General features: G+C 27.1%; 2 protein-coding genes across 2 annotated transcripts; both read right to left on the bottom strand.

Moving 5' to 3' along the window:
- Positions 1-16,276: 16,276 nt before the first annotated feature.
- On the bottom strand, positions 16,277-18,113 carry LOC135928635 (ATP-dependent DNA helicase pif1-like). The gene is made up of 3 exons (XM_065465091.1): positions 17,633-18,113; positions 17,519-17,578; positions 16,277-17,478 (listed from the first exon to the last, which is right to left on the bottom strand). Exons 1-3 carry the CDS (start codon positions 18,111-18,113, stop codon positions 16,277-16,279), a joined length of 1,743 nt encoding a protein of 580 aa, XP_065321163.1.
- A 123-nt stretch (positions 18,114-18,236) lies between these two features.
- Positions 18,237-19,901, bottom strand: LOC135928631 (uncharacterized). Its single transcript, XM_065465086.1, has one exon. The coding sequence runs from the start codon at positions 19,899-19,901 to the stop codon at positions 18,237-18,239; it is 1,665 nt and encodes a 554-aa protein (XP_065321158.1).
- Positions 19,902-27,063: the final 7,162 nt, after the last annotated feature.

Raw genomic sequence — 27,063 nt, 5'->3', positions numbered from 1 at the left:
TAAAGCTCTTGCCTACTAGGCCATAGAGGCTTTTCAAAAATCGCATATTATAAATATATTTGGTAGTGCCTATCCAAATGAAAAATAAACAAAATTCAAATTTGATACCTTAAGGTAGTAAGCATCATTAACCTATTTTATTTGTGAAAATTTTCATAATTCATACAATTTACTATTAAATCAAATACTAGATAATTAATCATTTATTTGAATAAACAATATATATACAATGATAATATAGATATACATTTTTAAGGAAAAACAATTATAGTTCTATATAAATTTATATCATTTAAAAATTTAATTAATTTATTTATATTAGACATATTTTTAATATTACGAAAATAGGAATATTCACATATATATAAATGAGAGGAAGATTTTCTTCCATTTCTGGGGATGCTTGCCTTATGATCTCTCCGTTGAGTGTGGGTTGATATATCATTAGGGTCTATAGTGTTTTTGCTATGATTGACATGTAAAGATCATATCCATTTTCATTTAGATTGTTATAACTTGGAAAAATATTTAATTTTAAGATTTATCAATATTTAATTTACCCCTTCCATTAAAATTTTTTTACCAAAATCCAGACGATCATTTATTTATTATTTTTTAATAAAAAAAATATCCTAAATTACGCCAATTCAACCAAAGGTATGCAAAATTCTTAAAACTTTTGAGTAATTAAATTTTTAATTATTATTACATCAAAAAATTTATACCAAAATCTAGAAGATCTTATATTTATTATTTTTAATAAAAAAAAATATTAAAAAAAAAAAATATTAAAAAAAAATAATATTAAAAAAAAATAATATTAAAAAAAAATAATATTAAAAAAAAATAATATTAAAAAAAAATAATATTAAAAAAAAATAATATTAAAAAAAAATAATATTAAAAATTTCCCCGTGATTCAGTGAGTTACCAAATATTTTTATGGTGAATAAGCTTTTTATCAATACATTATTTTACCAAAAGTAAATATTATAAAAAATAAAAAAAATATATGTTTAAATTATATGATTTTATCAGATTAAATCTTATTTTATATAATATTACATTTTATTTGAACAAAAAATATCTTTAAACTACTAAAAAAATTAATTAAAGACAGAAATGAATTAGGGTTGGTTTAAAGAGGTCCGCGTGAGCCATTTGCGCAGAATTTCAAAATTTAGAATATTTATTTCAATGTAAAAGTAAGGAGCAAAATGAGATACTATTTATAGAATTGTCAAGTAGTTTGTTTCTCAGGATTCGCATGGCCCGATCTCCTGCGAATCCGGCAAAATTTTAGCCCGGGTTCGGTTAGGGTTCGGTTCAAAGTAAAAAATAAATAGATGGGTTCGGTTCGGGTTCGGTTCAGGAAAATATTTTTAAACCAGGGTTTGGTTCCGGGTTCAGCTCGGGTTTAAGAATTTTTGAATTGATAAAAAAAAAATAATATTTAAATCATAATTAATAAACTAGATATAAATTTGGTACAAAAAATACATTTTTTTATTTTATTTATAGGCAAAATATAGTTAAAAATACAAAATTTTAAAAAAACTTGCCCTTCATCTTTGTTTAACAATTTTTAAGTTAGATTTTGAGAATTCTTTGAATTAACAATATCCAATATTATAAATTTTTTTTTGATTTGTTCACTTTCATTTTCCTCTAATTAATAATCTTTGAGAATAAGTTAAAAATTAAAAATAAATGGCGCAAATGAATTTAATTGTTTAAAATTTATTAACACCCATTAGGAATTTTTGAGAATAAATTTAAAAAATTTTAAAAATGGCGTAAATGAATTAAGTTGTTTAATATTTATTAACACTCCATTTTATTGGAAATTTGAAAATATTAAAAAATCTCATTTAAATTATTAATATTTGTATTTACAATTATACAAATATCTTAATATATGATTTTAAACATTACACTGAAACCGATTGAACCTGGGTTCAAATAAAATTCCCGGGTTCGGTTAGGGGTTTTGAAAATTTTATAAACGGGGTTCAGGTTCTGGTTCAGATTTCTTTTCAAAAACCCGGGTTTTCTTTTCCGGGTTCGGGTTCGGTTCGAATCCCTGGGAAATACAATAGACAATTGTCAGTGATTTCTTCTTTGATAAATGTCATAATCTGTAGCAATTATACTCAAATGGGCATTGCTTTCAAAATAATTTAAAGTTATATAATATCCCGTGGATATAATTCACCATTATAATTTAAATGGGCTTAATTTTCATAATTTATTTAAGCTCTTGGGTAGGCAACATTTGACTGACGAATATTAAGAAAATACTGGCACCAACCATTAAATATATATACTTTACTTATCAATCATATCATCTATCTAAAAAATTAAAGTCCCATCCCATATATGGCTATCTTTAAATCCCTCTGCTGTTTTCCCATTTTGAACAGTGGATAACATAATCAAGACTACATATCTCAAAAATAGAAATGGATACTATTTCATTGAAGCAATTTCTTCTAGAATTTTGATCTCCTTATCAAAATAAGAAAAGATACACATTATGCATAGGATCAAATATCTTGTAAAAGTTACTTACCTCGACATTCTCAGTGCAAAACAACAATTCAGCTAGATTCCTATAAAAATTTAGCCCAAAGGGGTTCTCCAAACGAAAAAAACGCCATAAGGGAATTATCTATATTCTATGGATTAGTTTAACAATTTGCACTATCCCATTTCTCCTTCCAAAAAATAAAGCATCAACGTCCGAAGTTCTTATATCATTATTCAAATTGTAACTTTAACTCTCAAGATTATAAGATAAAATCCTTAAATTTAGTGAAAATATAAGCAGGAGTACATCCAATAAAACTAAGGAAACCAGAGAGGGATATATATTAATCTTGACAAATTCTGTCAATGAACATAATACCCGCTAATTTATTCAACTTCAAATTCATCTGCCTATGAGAGAGGGAGCTTAATATCCCATCTATCCTTTTTTTAGATCATATTCATTTTTATTTATGTTCTATTTTGTAAAGAATCTGATGTGGATATTAACGCTAATCACGCTCTATAGCTATACAGTTACATACCCCCCCCCCCAAGTTGCCTTGCTACTATTAGCTACTTTCTCAAATAAAATAGCGCACTATAGCTACTCTTTTTTAAAGTAGATTAGATTCCCTACTTAAAAAATTATGTCTAAATTTTTTTCCTAAAAGTTAACCGAGACCTGCAGGATTAATTTTAAAATCTCGGCCGGGCTTACTAATATAAAAAAATCCTGCCCAATCTGGCCTTAAAAATTTTTTAAATTTAAATTCCAGGCTGAGCCTGGCTGGGCCTATTTTTAAAAAATTAATTTAAATTATATCATTTAATCAGAAAAATCATATAGCATTTAATATTCATTTACTGCTCCTATTTTCAATATCCCGCAAAACATTTGCAAAATATAGAAAAATTATTTAAAATAACAAAATTTTAAAAATTCAGGGGTCGAGCCGAAAAATAAAGATCCGAGCCCTAACAATTCCGGTCCAGGCTTGAAAATGAAATTTTAAAATTGAAATTAAAAATGGTCCTATTTCGTAAAAAATAACATCTTATCTATAAAAGCATAATCTGTTCCTTATTCTTTTTTCTTCAAGGATGATACAAAATTATTTTATATTATTTTATTTATTTGCAAAATAATTATTTTTATAAAATAAAATACAATAATGTTATTTGGTTGGTAATTTAATTTCAAAATAAACGCTGTTTTAACATTATAAATTTGGACAAATCCAGCTCCTCGTTATTTTTTTGTATAAATTTTTGTTTTTAAAAAGATGTTCTTGTGATATGATCATGAAATTAATCCCTGGTAATTCATATTTTTCCTATATTCAAGATATTTGTATGCCTTCCACCCTCAAGATGTGCATTGAAATGTTAAGGTGTTTATGATAAAGGTATTTTAACTGAAAAACATTAGGAACTATATAAGTTATTGTAACGTAGATAAAGGTTGATACTTGATAGTATCTCATGAAATATAATGGAAATGTTAATTGATTATCAATGGGAGATTGCGTATTAATAGTCACGGGGTAAATATATTGAAGATTTTTAATATATTGGGTAAGTTTGACTTAGGAATTAATGCTTCATTCAATAAAAATTTGGTAATAAATAAAGTTAAAATATATTATATAACGGTTTTGTGGAATAAATTCAGTAGTAGATTGTAAAGTAATGCCAGTTGAAGCTACTGAAGTCCAGTATATATATAATAAAGAATTTTAAGTTGGCTAAGAAAGAAAGATTCAGCGGTATGCTTCATTCTAACATTAAATCGGGGGTAATGGGAAATAATAGCATTTGATCGCAAATGAGATGGGAGGTGGGACAAAAAGTATTTTTAGGTAAAGTAATAATGGTTTTGGAATAAGAATATTCGGACTGTAAGTTTAATTATAAAACCTTTAAAAATATATGAAATATTTGCATAACCAAGATGGCCGCGAAAAATTTACTCATTCTTATCAAATTTCCAGTTTTCGTAAACATCATCTTAAGCTAATATAAATCCCCCCCCCCATTGTGGTCACATTCTTTCTGTCATTTTTCTCATACTGGGGGTATATCAAACAATTTCCACCTAAGATTTTTAAATTGTAATTACAAAAAAAACCTGTTAATATGATGACCTGGTTTTTTGTACCCTCCTATTTTATGTTTCTGCGAAGTTTTATGTCTTTTTATTAAATAATTTTTAAATATCAATTTTTTTAGACAATAAACGCCATTTTTAAAAAAAAATGATTATTAAATATATAGAGAAGAGAAGAGAAGAGAAGAGAAGAGAAGAGAAGAGAGAGAGAGAAGAGAAGAGAAGAGAAGAGATAATTTAAATATCATAAACAAAAAAAATTGATTACTGTATGTTTTAAATAAATCCCGGAAAAAAAACCCCGAAATTTTTTTTCGAATTTACTTAAGATCTAATAATATCGGTATATTTTTATTTGGATTTATATAAGGTATAGACAAATTAGTATTTTAGAAAAAAATATTATAAAAATATAATTTAATAATAAATTATATACATAATAATGATTTATCAATAAAATAAACAGATCTTATTGCAACTTTTTTTAAATTTAGTCTACTCAATATAGTAATTAAGGATGGATATTGTATTTGTTACTATAGCAAAAATTTTTACGAAAATAAGTTATACATGGGTTATTTTACTGGGATATTTTTTTCCCCAGTACCAATTTGAATATCAGCATTTTTTCTTGTTTAAGCACTGCGATTTTGTTTTCAGTGTCCAACTACCTACACGCCATCGTTCAAGTTTGGTTTCATCGGCAGGCACCTCGCATTTCATTTTTTTAATCAATACCCAGATTGATGGGTGTTTATTCCCAACCAGATTAGAAGAACGATGATTCGAACCTTCGCATTGATTATTTATGAGTTATTCGTTGGATATAGTGCTCTGATTCAAGTTTCTGGAGGAAATCGAGGCCCAATTCGACCTGTCAGGGATTGAGAATTGCTTCTTGTGACATCCCTTGATACTCCATTGATTTAATTTTTATCGAAATATTCAAGAATATCCTTACCATTGCTCGGAGTAACCGATCTAAGGAATGCCATTGCATTGCCCATATCACATAAAAGGAAATGCTAAGCTGTCCATCATGCCACAAAAGAAGCTTAGGGCTTCATCGGTTCTGTATTGGCGTTCCAGACCTAGCTTTTGAATTTTTCTATGGGTACTTTGACACAAATGGTAAAAGCATCCTCTGATTATGATGTGATCCTCTAATTGAAAAAATAAATAAAAATAATTTAAGATATTAATAATTATACCAATGACAGTTTTAACGGCGCTAATAGCAGACTTTTCGAAATCCATGTATATATTTAATGGATCAGGAAATAAATCCCGTTCTTGACATTTAGACATTATTAATTCGAATATTTTTTCGTAAATATTTTGTGTTTTTTTTGGAGTTTAATAGCTGTTAATGATTGTGGCATTCGCTTATAAAATTATTTATCAATATTAATTATTGCTAGGTTATACTAAAAAAATTAAGTGAAAATTGAGAAGAAAAAAATTGAGAAAAGGTCAGAAACAATGACTTAAAGCAAAAATGGGAAGAAAATAATAAATTGAGATAAAAAATTAAGAAAAATTGACAAGAAAATTTTTTTAAAAAATAACGATTTTTTTTAAATTTTTTTCATGGGGTTTTTTTCCGGGGTTTTTTTTTTCCTATTACCGTTTTAAATAAATTTTTATAGTAAAAATTTGAAATAAAAAATCGAAAGCAAATTTGTTTATTCGAAATATTTATTTTTTTTATTTATAATTAAATAAGGTTAACTTAATAAACTAAAAATGTCAACGCTTATAATAATTTGAAAAAGTATATTAACAGTTTCAGAGGGGGGGGGGGCTCTAATCTTCGAATATTATTGAAAAAATCAACTATTTTTTATCCTTTCTCATAATACAATTAAGATTTTTTTCTTCATTTTTCTCACTGTTTGGTACGTTTGCCACATCATTTTTTTTTGAATTATTGATCCTTTTGTGAAACAAAAATATATAGAAAAAAGAAAAGATAATTTTAAAAAAGTATAAATGTTTTCGAATATTTTTTAGAAATGAGAAAAAATCAATACAATCAATTTTTTGCCAGAAGAAATATAAGATAATGAGACCCAATTAGTTCGATTCTAAAGAGATTCAAACCCCGATTTTATTTTTTGAAACGGGTTTAGGGCATTTAATATTTAAAAAATCAAATAAGTATTTATTATTTTAATAAGATTTCAGGATTTATAATAATTACTAAATTTTCACCCATCATCTACGGATGTTAGTTAATTAATTTATTTGGTATAAAAACTCGACTATACAAAATTAATTTATATATACTGTCAAAAAATATGTTAGGTTTCTAGTTTTTAGAAAATAGTCATGACTTACCCATGTATTTACTGTTTAAGGTAAACTTGAAACAAAAAATCTCTAGATTTGTAAAGGATAAAAAAAAAATAAAAAAAAATTCTAATGCAAACTCGAACTATTTCTGCCTCATATATAACGGTTCAAAATTAAGCGGTTCACACCTCTGATATGCCCGCTTTGTTTAAAATATATAAAAACACTTTATTTTATTTTAAATAAAATATAGATTTATTTATTCAATTTTTGATTGAGAGTTGAGATAATCATAATTTTTATTTAAAAAATAAATAAAATAAAATGACTACGTTAAATTAGTGATGTCATTACTAAAGCGTTACCTTTTTTGAGGAAAAGGAACGCCATTCGTTACTTGTTTTTAAAGGTAACGAGTGTAAAACACGTTTTTTTCTTCTTTTCATGAAAAATATATTTAATTTATTATATATTTTTTTAAATTTTATTAATAATTTAAGCCGAGTTTTTAATTCAGATCAACCACCAAAGTTATTCATTTTTATTTTATTTATTACTTTTTTGTTGTTGAACTTTAAACAGATAAGATTGTTAATCTAATTAATATTAAGTCCATCAAGGTATGTTAATTTATATTCTCTAATATTATAATTAATTTTATAATTATATTTCTTCAGATGAAGATGATTTAACATTGGTTCCAGAATGAAACATATTTTACACAAGTAGCGAAAATTAAGGGCACTAAGTCTACTCTTTACAAGTGTAGATTGTGCTCTAATTCAAATATTTAAACCTCAATGAGCAGCTCAAATCTAAAAAAACATGATGGTAAATATATGAATTTAGAGTAAATTCTGATAGATAAAAATTTTTTGATGAGGATCTGAATTTAGATCCATGTGAAGATGAATTAATAAGATTTTTTGAAAACGAAAGTCATTTAAAATATTTATATTATATTTCTCTTATAAAATTTTTTTATTTATTGAATATAATACAACTCTCCCATTCTCTGCTCCAGTTGAAAGTGTGTCTAGCGCAGCGAATGCTCTCTTGTTTATCTAATCCAAATTTTGAGCTAATAAAAATTCTCCTCAATCACTTTTCCAACTCCCTTCTTCTCAAAAATGAATACATAATTATAAACCTTATTATTTTTAGTAAAAGTAGTTCATAATTTATTAAAATAATGACTATAATATAAACTTTTGAGAAAAAAAGTGCAAAACCAAAAATATTTCTTTTAAAATATACTCCGGCCAAAGGCTTTCAAAGATAAAACTATCCAATAAAAATTACGACAAGCCCTCCCCCTCTCTTACCAAAGTCTTGAATCTATCTATTTGCGCATTGATATATCATTTATATATGTCCTTTTGGGATATGTAATTTACATAGATTCTAAATCTCTTAATTTTAAATCATTTACTATGGGTGATTTTTAATATAAAAGAGATTTGACTGGATATGTATTCCAGTATCTGTAGACAATTTATTCTTAAAAATATAATTCATTAAATTTATAGGGTAGGTACTCTAAAAATGCTGGAATACATTTCCGGTCTAATCAGATTTTTCAAATTTAAAAATTGTCATCAGTATATAATATAAAATCGAAAGATTTGGAATCCCCATCCATTCCATATACCAATACGACATGTTTAGGTAGTAGTGATCTGCATCGGGTCTAATTTTTCAAGCCAGGCCCGAACCCGAAATTTTTTCTAAAAAATTTTCCGGCCCGGCCAAAATTTATTTAAATATAGAAATTAATTTTTATAATTACTCAAAATAAACGATATAAGTTATATGGCGTCCACTTTCTATAAATAAAATAAAATATTTTTATTTTACATAAAAAATTCAACATAAAATTGATAAATTTAGATATATTTTAAAAAATTTCTAAGGCCCGACCCGACCCATTCCGAATTTTCTTAAAAAATATGTTCGGGCCGGGTACGGGCCGGGCCTACTTTTGCAGATCTCTAATAGGTAGTATGACATATCTTCTCATAGCTTATTATATTTTTCAAAAATAAAAAAGAAAGAATTATTTTTTTTCCATTTGGAATTCATTAATATATCTCAATAAGGTTTTAAGCAATTTTAACTTGTACATTTTTATTACAATATATGGTGTTTTATAAATCTTATCTTGCCATCATCAATGGGATGAGAAAAAATACAAATTGGGTTTAGTTATATTTGATAAGGATGTATTTTTAATTTATTTTATTAAAACAAACAAAACGTAAATAATATTTTATTGATAAAAATTTTTAGTAAATTTTATTCTATTAAATTATTAAAATTTATCATTAAAATAAGCATAAAATCATAAAAAATATATAATGTTTCATTCAAAATATTCATATTTATAGCAAAGGTCCAATTTTATCATTTGTTTGAAAAATAGACTTGAGGTATATTCAAAATATAAAAAAAACCATATTTTTGCATTTGTGGCTAAACTAAATTTTTTATTTTTTCTAAATACCCCTATTTTCTACAAACAAAAGCCTCACGGTCATTGCAAAATTTAAAATTATTTAATTGAAAAAAAAGGTTCAACTTAAATATTTTAAAAAAATTATTAAATATATTAAACGATATTATCTAAATATATTATATAATGTTAACCCAATCAAAGATAACCATTAATCGACAAATAAATAAATCATCACGTGATTGATTTCCATTTTAAGTGTGAATGTTAACATGTGGTCTTTAAATTAAAAATATTAACTTTGGTCTAGATTAAACAAATATTTTAAAAAAATTTATTTTTAATATTGATTTAATATAATTAAATATCACTTATAATTGCTTTAAAATTTTTAATCACATTAAAAATAGCATATACTAAAATACTGCTTGCAGTTTTAAATTAATAACAAGATATACTTAATGTTTTCCATAAAAATAATTTAATAGCTATATTCTTCACTATAACAATCTTATATTACTATAAATTCCTTCATTGGAATAACAGCTGCTAATTTTAATCGTTTAAACATAAAATAACCTAACCTACTCTGGGTAACGATGTTACTCATCTTATAACAATTTGCTAAACAACAACCATATTTTATTAAATGCAATTGTAATAGAACCTACTTAGCCTCAGAAAAAAATTTGATCCTTCTAGGGGGGGGGGGAGGGAGGGGGGGGGGAGGTTGCTTCTAATAAATTTAGCATCACATAAAGGCTTATTCACATAAAAAAAAATTAATAACGCTAAACGCTTACATCATTACTCACTTACTCCCAATTATGAATTCAAAAATTTAAGAAAATTGATGCATAGTGATGCCATTAAAAAGATCTTCGCATTGAGTTCATTCATAAAGTATTCTCAGTCGCTTGACAACCCTTGCATCGCGGAAATTGCAAAAAAGCATATTTAGAATTTACTTTTCATTAGCCTAAATCTATTTTTGATACAATTATCATAAGTTGTTTGCTAAATAGCTCCTTCAAAATGGATATGAGCTAAATTAAAATACATAAACAGCTTTGGGAATAGACTAAAATGTCTAAATGATTCATATAAATCTTGCACCTTTATGATTTTATTGCATAATACGCTACTTAAAAATTATTGTGAGGCTTGGTCAATGGATTATATAAAGCTGATATAATTTGCTCTTATTAATTCTGTAATTCTCTTTAGTTAAAAACCTTTACTTGCATCTTCGGTCCTCGAAATAGTGCAATGTATTAGCTTAGATACTTAAAGGAGGCTAGGGCTTGAGGATTATAGAAAATACTAGTAAGATTGGTATAAATAAATAGTTGGAAGGTAACGCAAAAGAATATCGAGCAGATTTGCTTGTGTTGTCTATAGCTTATCATGATTTAGGTTGAGAGGGCAGTGGATCCATAGAGGACTCATCACCCTTTCTTGAGATTTTGGATAAATTATGCCATCTTTGTACAAAATTCAGTTAGATCGATCGAGAATGGACGAAATTCCAGTATATTTTAAGGTGTGAGTTATATTAGGTATGTCCTATTTCTGCCTCTAGATCATCTGCAAAGCAGGGAATGGCAACCTTTAGAGTCAGCAGGCTTTTGACATTGTGTCATTTACAATATTTATAAGGGGGCTTGAAGCCGACAGAAGAATTGGAGAACTAACTTTAAATCATATGCCATTTTTTAGAACTTGTTAGTATTTCAAACCATATAGTAGCCCAAGTCAATGAAAAAAAGGTTATAAAAAAATTAAAACTTTGGCCAACTTCACACAAAGTCGATTCTCAATGAAAATATATAATTCTTTAGTACTTCGTTAGTCGTTAATGAAGTATAGTGTTTCCCTCATTTTTGTAGCCGAATATTATATATTTATCAAGTTGGTAAGTTATTTTATTCATTTGTATTCATTAAGTAATTGTCCACACATTTGATAACACATTACAAATGATTTAATTTATAAATTTTTCACACATCGTTAATGTATTATATAGAGAAATTAGATATTTAAAGTGCATTGTCTATGAGTTGTAAATTACAATAGAGCTATGTTAGGACTCTCTCATTCCGATTTTATTGGGGAAAACTATGAAAGGAAACTAACCATAATTTAAGGGAAGGCTGAAGCTATCTGTGCGCAAGATTCATAAACTTACTTAAAAGCCTACGGGAAGTAATATGTTAAATAAAAAACTCGTGCCAGGTTAAATAAGAAGTTTTGATTATAAAAGTTTAGAGTAGGTTAATTTTAAGTTCATTTAGCATTATGATTTAAAGAAGCGTGCACAGAATAAAATATATATGATCAAGCAATAAATACCGTTACAAAATAGATTATTACTTATTAATTGAATGAATGCTTGTAATGCACATTTCGAAGATTAAATGTTCATTAAATTTTATACCTGAAAAACCCCATTCATCAGTTTTTACAAAGGGGGCGCAAAAAAGTGCTAATTTATTTTTAAAATGTGTCTAGGAATTAGTTTACAATATTTATTTATTTAAGCGGCTTCGCCCTTACAACCCCTCCCTCCCTGAAGGACCTTAGGTCCGCTTTTGCCCAAACTTCGGTTGGGTTATGTTCATAGATTTATTTCTTCTACTATAATTAATTATAATACACATATATTCGCTAATAAAAAAAATATCTAACACAAATTACATAACCTCATAACAAATAAAAAAAATTCCTTAAACAATCCCAATATAAAAACTTTTATCTTTTAAATTTTTTTATCGGAAAAAATTATAAAAATAATTTTATTGAGTTCTTTGATTTTGCCTTTTCTTCAAAATTAAAATGGAGCTAATTTTAAAATGAACATTTAATTAATTGGAAATTAAGCACAACTTTTTGCTTATTCAAAATTCAGCGCAAAATGAATGTATAATGAAACAATTTAAATGATGAAAACGCCACCACTGATATTGTATATAAAAACGTAAATAATAAAAATTAATTGCTAAAGAAATGAAGAAATATAATTCTGCCAGTAGCATCAATGGGGGGGGGGGGGCTCTACCCCTCAAAATTTTGAATTTTTTTTATTCTACTAAAAAAAGGTAATCTTGGATAATGTTAGCTAAAAAAAGGTAATTTTAGATAATGTTAAAGAAATGTAATTTTGAAAATAATTTTAAAAAATTCCTGAGATTACAAAGGCTAGCGACCCCACTGAATTTTGCACAAGCTAGAACAATTAACATGTTAAGCATACGTTTATAAACTGTTAAGAAATCTGAGCTATTGTTGCATACGAATTATTCATCGTAATTAAAAAATAAATCTCTTTTACCTATCTTATTTATATAAGCATAGGCATAGCCATGATTTTCATAAGGGTAAGGGGGAGCAGAATTACAAAATTTCTGAGGGCTTTGCGCTCAGACCCCATTTTGGGCCGGTCTTCGGCCGGGTTTTCTTATTCTAAATAGTCATAAAATATTTTCATAAGATAGGAGGTTAATTTTAATAGAAAAAATGAAGGAACAAGTATGAAATATATTTTTATTAGTTTATATAAAATATAATAAATTGCTTATATATATATTAATACAAAAGCATGGTAATCATTTATTCCAAACAGGTATAAGAAATATCTTTATAAAAAGTAAGTAGACATTTAGTTGATATTCCTCTATTATATAGAATTGGTTACAAAGTATTAAGTAAAATTCCAATTTTACAGACACATTTGACAGTTATAAAATATATTACAGTTAATATTTTAATAAATTTTACTAATCAATGTCTTTGATAATAAATACTAGTAGAAAGCCCGTCAAAAATGACGGGGAATGAGATTTTTATTCATTTTTTACGATAGATGTCATGCCAGGTTCATTAGGAAGCATCCAAGATCTTATAATTTTAAAAAAGTTTATCAAGCCCAGCTCAAACCTTGATAATTTGTAAAAGATATTCCCAAGTCAGGTGCAAGCTAATATTAATTTTGAGGTTCCAAGCCCAGTCCTACCCATTATAATTTTGAAATATTTTCCCGCCTCGGAGATAGTTAAATTTTTAATATCATCACATGAACGGGAAATATCTGATTTACCAATTAGTCTAATATGGAAAAAAAACTTATAAATTCCGTATTAAGGGAAACTGGGAAGGCCTGGGCAACCACTCATTAGAGAATCATGACAAATAAAATAAAAATAACTTACTCTTATACTATTTTGTAATATGATCATTTAAAATTATATCTAAAAAATATGTTGTTTATTATATAGGGTTATTGTTGTTTTTCAGATAAATTTAATGTATGTCTTGCATTTCTGAAATTATTTGTCAAAAAATTTGATAAGGGATATATATTTTTTTATGTTAAGTAAAAAAAAAATGTTGTCTATTTAAATTACAAAAATGCCATTAAACACTAATGAAGCTTATATGCAAATTATTTATATATTTTTTAAGATATTTTTTTTTATTGACATATAAATTTAGGATAATTTTTTTAAAAAATAATGAGGAATATTTATTATGTATTTGATAAAATTAAGAGCACATCCTTGTTGACATTTTAATTTTTTGATGGAAAAAGCGACAAAAAAAATCTGGGCGGTCATCTGGAGATGAAATAATTAATATATAATTTTATATCATTTAGGGTTGTAGATGAAAGTGATGACGGATTAACAAAGCAGTGTACAAAACACATTACGTCCTGATAAAGATGATATGCCTATGCCTTGTGATACTGGTAAAAGAAGAACGCAAAACGATATTTCTGTCAATATCAGCATTGGTATCCCCCTCTAAAATAGAATCATGAACAACAATGTTAACTCAACCATAAAACGGTCATAAGTATTGTTATAAAGGCCATGACAGAACTACTGCATATGTTTGTATTAATAAAGTTGATGAAATTGGCCGTACTGTACATTCAAGTTTGAACACGCAAATCGATATTTCTGTCAATGTCAGCATTGGTATCCCCTTCTAAAATAGAATCATGAACGACAATGTTAACTCCATAAAACGGTCTTAAGTATTGTTTTAAAGGCCACGACAGAACTACTGCATATTTTTCCATTAATAAAGTTGATGAAATTGGCCGTACTGTACATTCAAGTTTGAACATTCCTCTAAATATTCATGAAAGTTTCTCAGAGAATGGGAGAAAGTAATATTTATATTAAATCCTAGTGAAGTGAATGGTAGTACAGTATTAAATGTTTATATTTGTTATAAATAGGCGGAGGCATAGGGATTGTGGTAGTGGTGATAGTATAATTTGGAGAACTGGGTAAAAATAAAATAAACATAGATATAAAACATAAGATAAAAATAAATAAAAATAAACCTCCAGATGAGTTCATTTCAAACGTAGTTCTTTATTATTTTGTCTACCAGTAACTCTAGAACGGGTAAGGCGTTAGTTTAATCGTCATTATTTTCTTTGCTTATCTTTAATAATAGATTGATCATGTTTTGTAGCAATGTGTGGGATTAGGGTTAGCCTAGACAAATTCAGGCAAAAATATAAATAAACTATTCTTGAAATTAAACAAACATTAAAATAGTATAAAACCGGTAGATGGGTCAATATTAGATTCATATTTCTAGTAGTTGGAGGGCTACCATCAAAAAAATTTTTTGAGGGACTTATCAAGCCTATTATGATATTAATTGATAACCCGTCAAAAATGACGGGGATGAGAATTTTATTCGTTCTTTTACGATAATTCTTTTTACCCCTCCCCCTCCTCCTTCAGGCCAATTCCAACCCATTAAGACTAAGAGAGAGGAATTGTCTTTTTTATTCAATGATTGATGAATAATATATTTTACCTTTATTTGATGATGGATGAATCAGACATTTTCCTTTTTATGAGATGTGATTTCGAAATTTATATTTTAAATTACAAAAATGAAACAATATCTCTTATTAGCACCCTAAATACTAACATTATTTACCAGAGCTCCTTTTAGTCAGAATTACTGTTCACTCCCCACCGCGTGAAGGTAGGAGATGGATTTTAGGGGAGCAAAGAAATGAAAAAAAGAATGAAAATAAGAAGGAAGAAATAGAAAAAAAGAGACAAAGATATGAATTATAAGAGAATATAATAAATATTTATACTTCAAGAGTTGATGATTATCGGGTTACAACACATATGCATTTGTAGCCATATAAAAAATATAATATAATAAATTTTATAATATAGAAAATTTTACCTAAAAAAGGAGATTTCAATCTCTTTTCTTTGCTCAAGGTGGTTTCGTTTTTGAAGATGATGTTGTGATTTCCTTGCTCGTAGTTTGTCGTAAATAACCTGAAATAAAACGTGTAAATTGAAATTAAATAGAATATACTGTTGTTGGTGAGGAAGATGGTTTAGCGATGGTGAAGAAGTTCTTTTTTCTTTGCTCAAGGTGGTTTCGTTTTTGAAGATGATGTTGTGATCTCCTTGCTCGTAGTTTGCCGTAAATAACCTGAAATAAAACGTGTAAATTGAAATTATATAGAATATACTGTTGTTGGTGAGGAAGATGGTTTAGCGATGGTGAAGAAGTTGTTTTTTCTTTGCTCAAGGTGGTTTCGTTTTTAAAGATGATGTTGTGATTTTATTGCTCGTAGTTTGCTGTAAATAACCTGAAATAAAACGTGGAAATTGAAATTATAAAGTAGAATATACTGTTTTTGGTGAGGAAGATGGTTTAGCGATGGTGAAGAAGTTCTCTTTTCTTTGCTCAAGGTGGTTTAGTTTTTGAAGATGATGTAAAGTTGGTGATTTGATGGTGAATAACAAAGTTGGTGACTTTTTTAAATTTCTTACAAATTATGAATTTAAGATTTCATTATATACGATATTTTGTGTGAATGTTTTATCATTTTTTTAAATTTTTCCTTGTAATTCTGATGGCAAAATCATAATTTTCATATTATTTTGAGATTTACATCTAGTAAGAGCCACATATAGTTGTACATGGGCAAAGACGGGCTCAGGGAGGAATAAGCCTACATGATCAAAAGTTTGTCCTTGACTTTTATTTATTGTAATCACAAAAGCGGGAATTATAGGAAACTGTCGTCTTTTTAAAGTAAATGGTAACTGAGAGTCACTTGGAGCTAGATCTATTCGTGGGAGAAAAACTCGATAACCCTTATTAGTGCCTGTCAATACCTCAGCGTCGATAAAATTAATATGTAAATGTCGTATGATTAAACGGGTACCATTACAAAGTCCTTTCTTTGGGCTCAAGTTGCGTAATAGCATAACAATTGTACCAACCTTAAGTGTTAGCTTGTGAGGTGGCATACCGGATGGAGTTTGTGAATGCAAAAATTCTAGTGGAAAATTCATTATATCATCCTTATTATCGCTTTCAATGGAATCTGCACTATAATAATGTTTGATAGGGCCTGAAATTATATTAATGATATCGTTGTTGAGGGTAAGTGCAATTTTATTTTTGGTGGTTAATATTATTTTAGTAGAAAGACTATCTATATCAGCAATTTCTATAGAATTACCATACACACATTTTATTAATGAATCATTTTCAAGCAAATAAGGTGGGATTTCAACACTATTTGTAGGAAGATCAGAATTGCTGCGTGATAGCCCATCTCCAATTTTAAGTAACCAAGCATTGTAATCAACTTGATCTGATGAAATACGCATATTATCAATCAAATGTATTATTTTAAAATGACTCCATAAATATGAACTTTTTATACAGGACTCTATAATATCGACTTTGGAGCCTTTAGGCACTACTGGTAAAGTCTGTCTAAAATCACCACCTAATAAAATTACTTTTCCGCCAAATGGGTGGGAATTTTTCATAATATCTTTAAGTAATCGGTCAATGCATCGCAAAGCGTGTTTAGTCATCATTGTGGCCTCATCGATAATAATCAATTTGCTATTTTTAATATCTAGAGCTAGCGAACTATGTAAATTCATATGGGATGTAGAAGTTTCAAAGGTAGGCACAGGTAATTTAAATCCGCTATGGATGGTTCTTCCCCCCTTTAAAAGAATAGAGGATATGCCGGTGGTTGCAAAAGGCAATACAATTTGATTTTTTTGCTCTTATATAACACATTAAGGTATTGTAAAGATACGTTTTACCTGAACCTCCAGGGCCATCCACGAAGAAATATCTTTCTGGAATATTTTCTAATTCAATCGCTTATATAATTAAATCAAAAGCATATTTTTGTAATCGGTTTAATTTAGATATACGCTCGATTGAATCGGCAGCTTCAACATGGGCATCATAATGTTGTTTTGGGGGGATTTTTGTAGGTGAAGGAAGATCAAAACTTTGACAGCATAAACCATGATCAAGAAAAACGTTTTCAATGTCCATTAAAGCCATGTTTATTGCAATTACTTCTGAATTTTGACGCAAATAATCTTCAATCATCATAAATCTGAACCTATTCCATAGATATGCAGGATTTTCAGGCTGACAAAAAATGCAGATAAAGGCAAAAGTACTCCGAAGTTGTGACGGCATTTGATATATTGATCCCTCTTCTAAGCATGATTCCCACTCTTTATCATCTGATAACAAATTTCTTTTAATAGCTGCCTCTTTAAAAGTACTCATTAAAATTCCATTAATAGTTTTTAAATAATCAAAACTTGTAGCCCCGCAAACATGAAGTAATAATAATCGAAGGAAGAATCGTTCACCAGAATTAGGATGAACGGAATACATTCTCGAAATTACATTTAATCGTATTTTTCTTAGTTTCCAATGGTAATTTGTAAACACATAATGATAAGGTATTTCCCCATAAAGATATTGTCTAGCATTTAGATCTGTCTTATTTAACTCAAATCATGCCGTTAAAGTAGTATGTTTATTTTCTGATCTCAATAAAGCATCTCTTTCATGTCCAGCAGTGAAATATACTGGCTGTTGTAAAGGTAAATGAATTCCTAAGCGAATAACAGCGTGCGAGCGGTCATGCATATTATTTTCTAATAATCTCCACATTGATTCACATGCACTCACATATCCCGCATTTAAATGTGATTTAATTTCGTCATGAATATTTATATTTGAAGCAACATTAATGTCAACATTCGTACAGTCATAGCCCTTATAAATATACTTAAAGATATATTTTACCGATTTAATAGATGTACAAATTTCCATGTTAATATGAGCATTGAATTTTAACATTAGATATCGATTATATGGAATAACATAACGATTATCCGTAGGTTTACCGGAAAGAATTGTAATACCATTATCTCGCCTTTTATAATATGGATAACCATCAATATTTGGTCTTGTTTCCATTTGAAAATCCTTCGGAAATTTTTTGGTACATATGCCATTTTCCATGCAAGGCGATTTGGGGTTAAATATCCCGCAAGGACCATGTATCATAAAATGGGTAACAATCTGAAAAAGTTTAGGATCGAGAATTTTATCTGGCATTTCGGCACAAACAAATTTATCTATAGCTTGAGATGTTTCAATTTTGCTATCATCGTTTAAAATAATAAGTATATGGGCATGAGGCAAACCTCTTTTTTGGAACTCGATTGTATATATAAAAGCCATAGATTTACCAAATAAATTTTTTTTATTTATATCGAACAATAATTCATTTAATTTCAATTTAAAAACACGGGCTATTAAATCTGGTCTATCTGTAGGACTTTGCCCGGGAAATAGATTTTCCTTAATTTCACGCCAATTAGGATTGCATGTAAAAGTAATAAACAAATCAGGTTTGCCAAATTTGAGCACAATGGTCATTGCATCGTGATAGCGTTCTCGCATATTTCTTTGAGAACCTTGAAAAGATGATGGTAATATTACTGCTTTGCCGGGAATTATATTGTTTGACTTTGTTTCCAAGTTGTCCATTAATCCAGAATATTCATCTACTCGTAATTTTGGCTGATTTTGTCGAATAAAATTTAAATTATTCGCCTCGACCTGTAAATAGGAATCAACAATATATTGTTGTGATAATTTCCCAGCAAAAAGGATTGGGTTGAATTCATTTTCACGAATTGCTAATCTAAATATTTTAAACTGTAGTAGTGAGATATTTGCCCTTGTACGCCCTTTATCTTCACCCTTTAAATCTGGTTTCCAACCAGGGTCACCAAAAGGAAATAATAGAGGATATACCATTGGATCAAGATTAGGGCTTAATATATTTATATTTATCAGATCACTACCATCAACTCGAGGATAGACCTTGATATCCCGTTTAAATGGAGGTTCACCATCATCATTTGTAAAAATCATAGCTACTTCATCTATATTAGGAATGTTATATCTTCGCTTGTCACTTGAGCGATCTGCACGAAAAATCATATTGATTTTTTGAACTGGACGATTTTCTTGAATAGCCCTATTTTTTTCTTCTTTCTCAATTTCTCCCAAGGTTTTAAAACTAATAGAAAATGGGTTATTCTGTCTTATTAAAATATCTAATCTTTTTAAGAGATCCTCATTGCAACCAGAATTTTCTTTCATAACCTGCCATTAACAGCCTGGGTGGTCTCAAGGACATATAGTTGTGCAAATTTAGGAGGCATCCCAGTGGAAGGATATAAATGAGATGTTCGGTGATAAATTTGCCCATGAACTCTAAAACAATATGGGCCTGGGTTTAAACTATTAGAAATCTGTGCTCCCATGGATGCGAACGCAAGTAAACTATTATAAGATCTTATATATTTCATAAAGTTTGAATGAAATTCATTGTTAGGATTAGATAAAAGGTCTTGTAAAAAAGGAATATATCGGATTGATGGTATCTAACTTTACCCTTATGACAGCAATTCTTAAATTTGCCATCTGTGGGTTTTTCGAATAAAAAATTTAGAGAATCGCAATAATCGCACTTAGTGTTGAATAATCCACAATAATGTTCTTGTACTAATGATTGTTGTGCAAAAATATTTATCTAAACTAAATAAAATAAATTTGAGGCCTGCTAAAAATTATACATATAATTTAATATTTTTGTGATTATTCAGAGACCTGCAGACCCGGTGTAATTGTAAAATCAATACCAAAAATCAATACGTTATTGATTTTTATAAATCTTTGATTCGACATTTATATAAGAATCACAAAATTTTATAAACTCAATCAATAAGGTCCATTTAATTTATTTGAATTCATAATATCATTTATAAAACTTTGAATCAACAATTATATAGCACTTCACAAATTACAAATAATGAGTAAACAAATATAAAATATATAGGATATCAAGAATTGTAAAATAAATAAATTCCCTGATAAATTATATAAAAGAATAGAAAATCATATTTATCATTTTAATATATTTAAAACTATTAAATCTATTTTAAATAAAATTTTTACAAATCGAAAATGGCCGCCAATATTTATAAAGCGATGAAAAAATATATAATAAATAAATATTTTATAATTTTAATGGTGGCCAATATATTTGAAGCGATGCAAACATCTTAAAAATCTATACGGTATTGATTCTACAATAGCAATATATCACTACGGTATTGAATCTATAATGATATCAATAAGGTATTGAAGTTACAATGGGTATTGATTTCACAATCAATACACCGGCTCTGATGTAAACATATGCCAGGCTTATAATAATTTTTTCTAAAATATTCCATGGGTAATTACGATTATGTAGTACATACTTATTTTATCTTATATTTTGCCCGTCAAGATGATAGTGAAATAAAATTTTTCTTTTTTATTAGTTGATGAAATATATTTTTTATTGTGGACATAAATTAAAATTAATAACCATATACTTCATAAATAAATAATAAATTTTGAATAACCCCTGATGATGGATAAATCAAAAATTTTCTTATCTATCTTATGAGATGTGATTCAGAAATTTATATTTATTAAAATATTTGTTATACATAAATTAAAATTTTTAACTTGGTTTGTTTTTATTGATTTGGGTAGAATAAGATTTTGGTGAATAGTAGATTTTGGTAGTGTCTAATTTAAAAAAATTTATTTGTTAACATAAATTAAAATTTTTAACTTCGTTTGTTTCTATTGATTTGGGTAGATTAAGATTCTGTTGAATGGTACATTTCGGTAATATGATTCGTAGAATCTAATTTAAATAAATTTATTTGTTAACATAAATTAAAATTTTTAACTTTGTTTGTTTTTATTGATTTGGGTAGATTAAGATTCTGTTGAATGGCACATTTCGGCAATATGATCCGTGGAATCTAATTTAAATAAATTTATTTTTTAACATAAATTAAAATTTTTAACTTCGTTTGTTTTTATTGATTTGGGTAGATTAAGATTCTGTTGAATGAATGGTACATTTTGGTAATATGATTCGTGGAATTTAATTTAAAAAAATTAATTTATTAAGATAAATTAAAATTTTTAATTTGGTTTATTTTGATTGATTTTGGTAGATTAAGATTCTGCTGAATGGTACATTTCGGTAATATATATCGTGGAATCTAATTTAAAAAAAATCTATTTGATAACATAAATTAAATTTTTAACTTCGTTTGTTTTTATTGATTTGGGTAGATTAAGAGTCCGTTGAATGGCACATTTCGGCAATATGATCCGTGGAATCTAATTTAAATAAATTTATTTATTGTCATAAATTAAAATTTTTAACTTGATTTGTTTTTATTGATAACTGAAAAAATTATACTTAGATATTGCACCAAAGGTATCTTGTGTAGGAATCTAAAAAAAATAATAAAATAGATTTTAAGGCCCACAGTAATGTTCAACTTGTTCTTGATTTTCAGTATCTTCAAGATGATTGGATGTTGAAGCAAATTGTTTATTTCCAGTATCTTCAAGATGGTTGGATGTTGTAGGAATAAGACTTTGCTCGTTCCTTTTCTTGATACGACAAAGTGCCTGTCTCTTTCTAGCTTTCTCCTTATGTTGATTTATTATTAAAATTTAAAAATATAAGAATTACTCAATTTTATAAAAATAAGTTTAGTTTAAAATATTTATTATTGTGGACATAAAATAAAATTACTAAATATATACTTCATAAACATATTTATAAAAAATAATGGAAAATATTAGAATAGCCCCTCACCTAATAAATATATATTTCGAAATCACATCTTAAAAATATAAAATTTACTCTTGTTGAAGCAATAATGCCTTCTTTAGATTTTGGTAGTATGAAACGTTCCTTGTTTGGTTTTGTTGAATGGTATCTTGTGTAGGAATCTAAAAAAAATAATAAAATAGATTTTAATGGCCCACAGTAATGTTCAACTTGTTCTTGATTTTCAGTATCTTCAAGATTAAGATGTGTAAATTGAAAGTATATGGTTTTGCTCGATGTGGTGTCTGTTAAAAAATATAATTATTTACTGATGATTGAAGGTTTTGCTCGATGTTGTGTCTGTTAAAAAAAATATCAATTATTGTAATTATTATATTATTATATGTTTTGTAATTGTTTTTTGTATTGAAATTCTTTTTTTGAAAATGGCGGTCGATTTGGTTTATGAATGCGTGTTTGATATGTTTAAGCTATGATGATTTTTATTAAATATATATATTATAGATTTGAATTCCTTAGCTCTTGTAGGATTATCTGCAAACATTTTTTTCACACTAATGTTCCTTCCTGCCTATTGCCTCAAAATACTTCTGAAATGCTTTCCATGATTTATAGGAGATTTAATCCATTTTGCTAATATGATCTAAATTGGCTTAAAATTGCTATGATAGATAGATAGATAAATTATAGATATATAGAAAGAACAATATATTTGACATCAATTAAGACAAAATATTTACATTTCAACTTAGAAATATAATGCTATTTAAAATAAAATATAATATTATAGATGGCGCTAAATACCATGGAGATTAAAACTACAATTTAACATAACTTAAATATTTCCGAATTTGTTAATATTAATTAAATATTATTAAGAATCACTCCCTATTTAAGTAGGGATAACGTTCAATAATTAATAAAGAAGTTGAATATTACATAATATATTAACAAAATTATAATTGACTATTATCAGGTAAAATAATTGACTATATAATGTCACAGTTGTGACTGTGACTGCTATAATCATTTTGATTGGACAAATAATATTTAAAAGAAAACTATTGGCTAAATTTGATTGACATTTTTTGAGGATTATATATATAGATTCTAAATAAAAAATAACATGATGAATGTAATGTTATTAAGATTAAGGTTAATTAATTGTAAGGTAATTAAAAAATAAGATTAAAAAAAGGGGGGGGGGGTAAAGAAGGTATAAATTATTATATTATATAAATAATATAAATTAAATTAAAGGAGTTGATAAGGTTTGGTTATCATCAAAAAAATTTTTGGGGGACTTATCAAGCCTTAGTTAAAAAATAACATGATGAATGTAATGTTATTAAGATTAAGTATAATTAATTGTAAGGTAATTAAAAAATAAGATTAAAAAAGGGGGGGAAAAATATATTATAAAAATTAAATTAAAGGAATTGATAAGATTTTGAGAAATAGTGGTTAATAGATAATACAGATAGAAAGAAAATAATGAGATAATAAAATTTAGTGATAATAAATTCATTAAGGGAGGGGAAAAAAATAAAGAAAGAGTTATATAATAAGGATTGGAGATTATAAATAGGTTAGGATAAGAATATTTAAATATTTGAATATACTTCGTTATCTTCTTAATTATTGGTTATGAAAGAAAAATATGAGTATAAAAAATTGTAATGTTAGTACTGACAAAAATTGTGAGTATGTTCAAAATAAATATAAAAGTTGAGTATCTTGTAGAGATTTCATTAATGTGTAATTGATAATATGAGATGAAAATTGATAAGGTAATGTAAAAAATAAAGAAAGGATTAAGTAAAATAAAAAGTTTCATTCATATTTACAAAGTTGAGGGAATATTGTTTTTATAAATTCAAGGACGATTTTTCAAATCTCTCAATCCATGTTAGGTATGTGTTCACCATCAATTCTCGAAATTCCATTCATCTGTTTGTAAAAATAAATAAATAAAATCAACAAATAAAAAATATAAAAATAAATACGTAGCAATGACATGACGTCACGTTGACGTAGTGAGGACATCGGGAAATTATAATATAGATAAGCAGTGACCCCTACACTTTTTGAGGGATAGAAGCAGAATACCCCCCTAAAGTACCCCCCCCCCCCCCCCATTGTAAATTATTTTTTGACACCAATAAATTTCAAAAATAATTTTTATTGCATCAATATTTATTATAATATAAATATAATGTAAAAAATATATGCTTTAAAAATATTATTTTTAAATTAATAATTTAGATAAATTAGGGGAAGAGAAAGCAAAAGAATTTATAATTTCATCAATATTTAATTGTTTAAATAAATTATTTTCCATTGATAAAATGGTTAAATTATTAAGAAATGGATCTTTCATGACACTACGAAGTCTTGTTTTAATTAGTTTAATTTTACTCATGACCCTTTCGGCAGTACATGATGTAGTAAGAATAGTTAATAAATATTTATATAAAATTGTTAAATTTGGGAAAGCAGAAAAATTTATAAGCAGACGATAAGGTAAAATAAATGAATAGTTTCTCCAGTCTTAATCATTCATCTCAAAATTATTATCATCATCAGAAGAAGCTAAATAATGTATTAGTAAAAATATTTTAATTAAATAAATTTACAATTCTCAGAATCTGACAAATCTTCTTTAACCTCTAGGTCACGAGTAATAATTACGTCCCCCGTTTTAGCCATTTTATAAATATTTCTAAACATCAACATTTCCTCAAAAACTTGACTTGTATTTAATTGATAAAATTCACAGATATCCTTGATATCATCTCTAACAATTGACTTTTCCGCCATTCCCTTTGGGGTAAAAAATGATGTTTGACTCAAAAATTTTATCGATTCATCGTTAAATCTTTCACTAAACTGCATAATAATTAAATCAAATGCAACATAAAACACACTGATTTTAAAGCTAAAATAAAATATTATATTTAATGATGAAAGTATATATATACCTCTCCTTTTTGGATTGTAATGTTTGAAGTCTTGAAGTTTCAAAATCAAAAGGTAAATTTCTCTTCTTCATAAAATCTTGGGCCTTTGAAAAGACATCCAAAAATTCAGTGTTATTATCTATTTTAGGATTATAAAATAATAAAAGATAATAATTTAAATTATACTTCTCATATTAATCAGGCAATCTTTTGCCAATTGAATTTGATTTATTGCAAACCCTATATCCTTCGAAATGGTTTGCAATTTTGTACAAGCCAAGCTAGTTATCAACAATATTTTATCCAAAACACATAGTGATAAAATAAAATAAAATTTTTCTATTCTATAGACTATAGCACTAGCCATAGTGGAAGTGGCAGGATCTTCAGAATCCTTTAAATTTGCCAAAGCTGCCCTCAAAGCATCATAAAGTAGGAAAAAATTTACAATCGCCTTATATGATGTTAGCCAGCTTCTATAAATATAAAATAAACATTATATATCGAAACAATTAAGATAATATTACTTAGTAATATTCTTGATGCATAAAAATCTATGTGATTTTGTCAGTAAATCACTCTGACATGTTTTGAGCACTTCATATCTTTTAACACCATTAAAATATACGTAAATTTAGTCTAATATTCCCAAGACATTTGGCAGCTCTTTTACTGATTGGCATAATTGAACAACTATTAAATTTAATCGATGACAATAGCACCAAATAAAAGCTGCCTTTGGCGCCTCTGCTCTAATCAAGGCCTGCACTCCATTAATTCTTCCACTCATGTTTGAGGCGCCATCATAGCTTTGCCACACTAGGAATTCGAGGGGTAGATTCATGGAGCCAGGCTTGGATATTATATTCTCTTTAATATCGAGGCCCGTTGTATTTCCCGTACAATAAATGTCTATCAGCCTTTCAACGAGCTTAGGTGTCTCGCTATTTTCAACATATCTCACTATCAAAGCTATTGCTTCTGATTTCGATACATCATATGTGCCATCAACTATAATTGAATAGCACCTGTTGAATTCAATCTCCTTTTGAATTTTTTTTATAACCATATTTTTCATGGTTTCAATAAGAATATTTATGTTATTATATGATAACAGATTTGAAAATAATTTAGATTTTAATCCCTTAATTTTTTTCTCACTTCTTATTTAATAAAAAAAATTATTTTGCTATTTGTCCAATTTTGAGAAATATTCTTAAAAGCCACTATTTCAAAGCTTTTCTTTATATCGTGAAAATTAAGCCCATCATGTCTTTTTCTAATATGATCTGTCCATTTATCATCTCTTATATTATGATATGTACAATTTTTAATCAAGCATTTATATTTTTTTTGGTTAATATTTTTGGGCATATTTTGACAATGATCTAAAAATTATAAATGATGATATATAAGATTTAATATTTAAATTTTTACTATTCTCTTTGATAAAATTTTAATTTTGCGCCAAATCTTGAAAGTGGAAAAATAATTTTATGATAAGAAATATCGGATAACAAACTAATTTGCTAAACATCGACCATAAAAATTTTTAAAATAAAAAATTAAAAAATTTTTTTTAAAATTTTAAAATAAAAAATTTAAAAAAAAAAAAGTACCCCCATAGAAATTTATAGAAGCAGTTGCT

The sequence above is a fragment of the Gordionus sp. m RMFG-2023 genome, chromosome 1 (genome assembly GCF_954871325.1).
Source record: "Gordionus sp. m RMFG-2023 chromosome 1, tfGorSpeb1-WG-v2, whole genome shotgun sequence".
NCBI classification, from domain to species: domain Eukaryota; kingdom Metazoa; phylum Nematomorpha; class Gordioida; order Chordodea; family Parachordodidae; genus Gordionus; species Gordionus sp. m RMFG-2023.
Note: the sequence above shows the minus strand (reverse complement) of the source record. Positions and strands in the feature narration are given on the sequence as shown.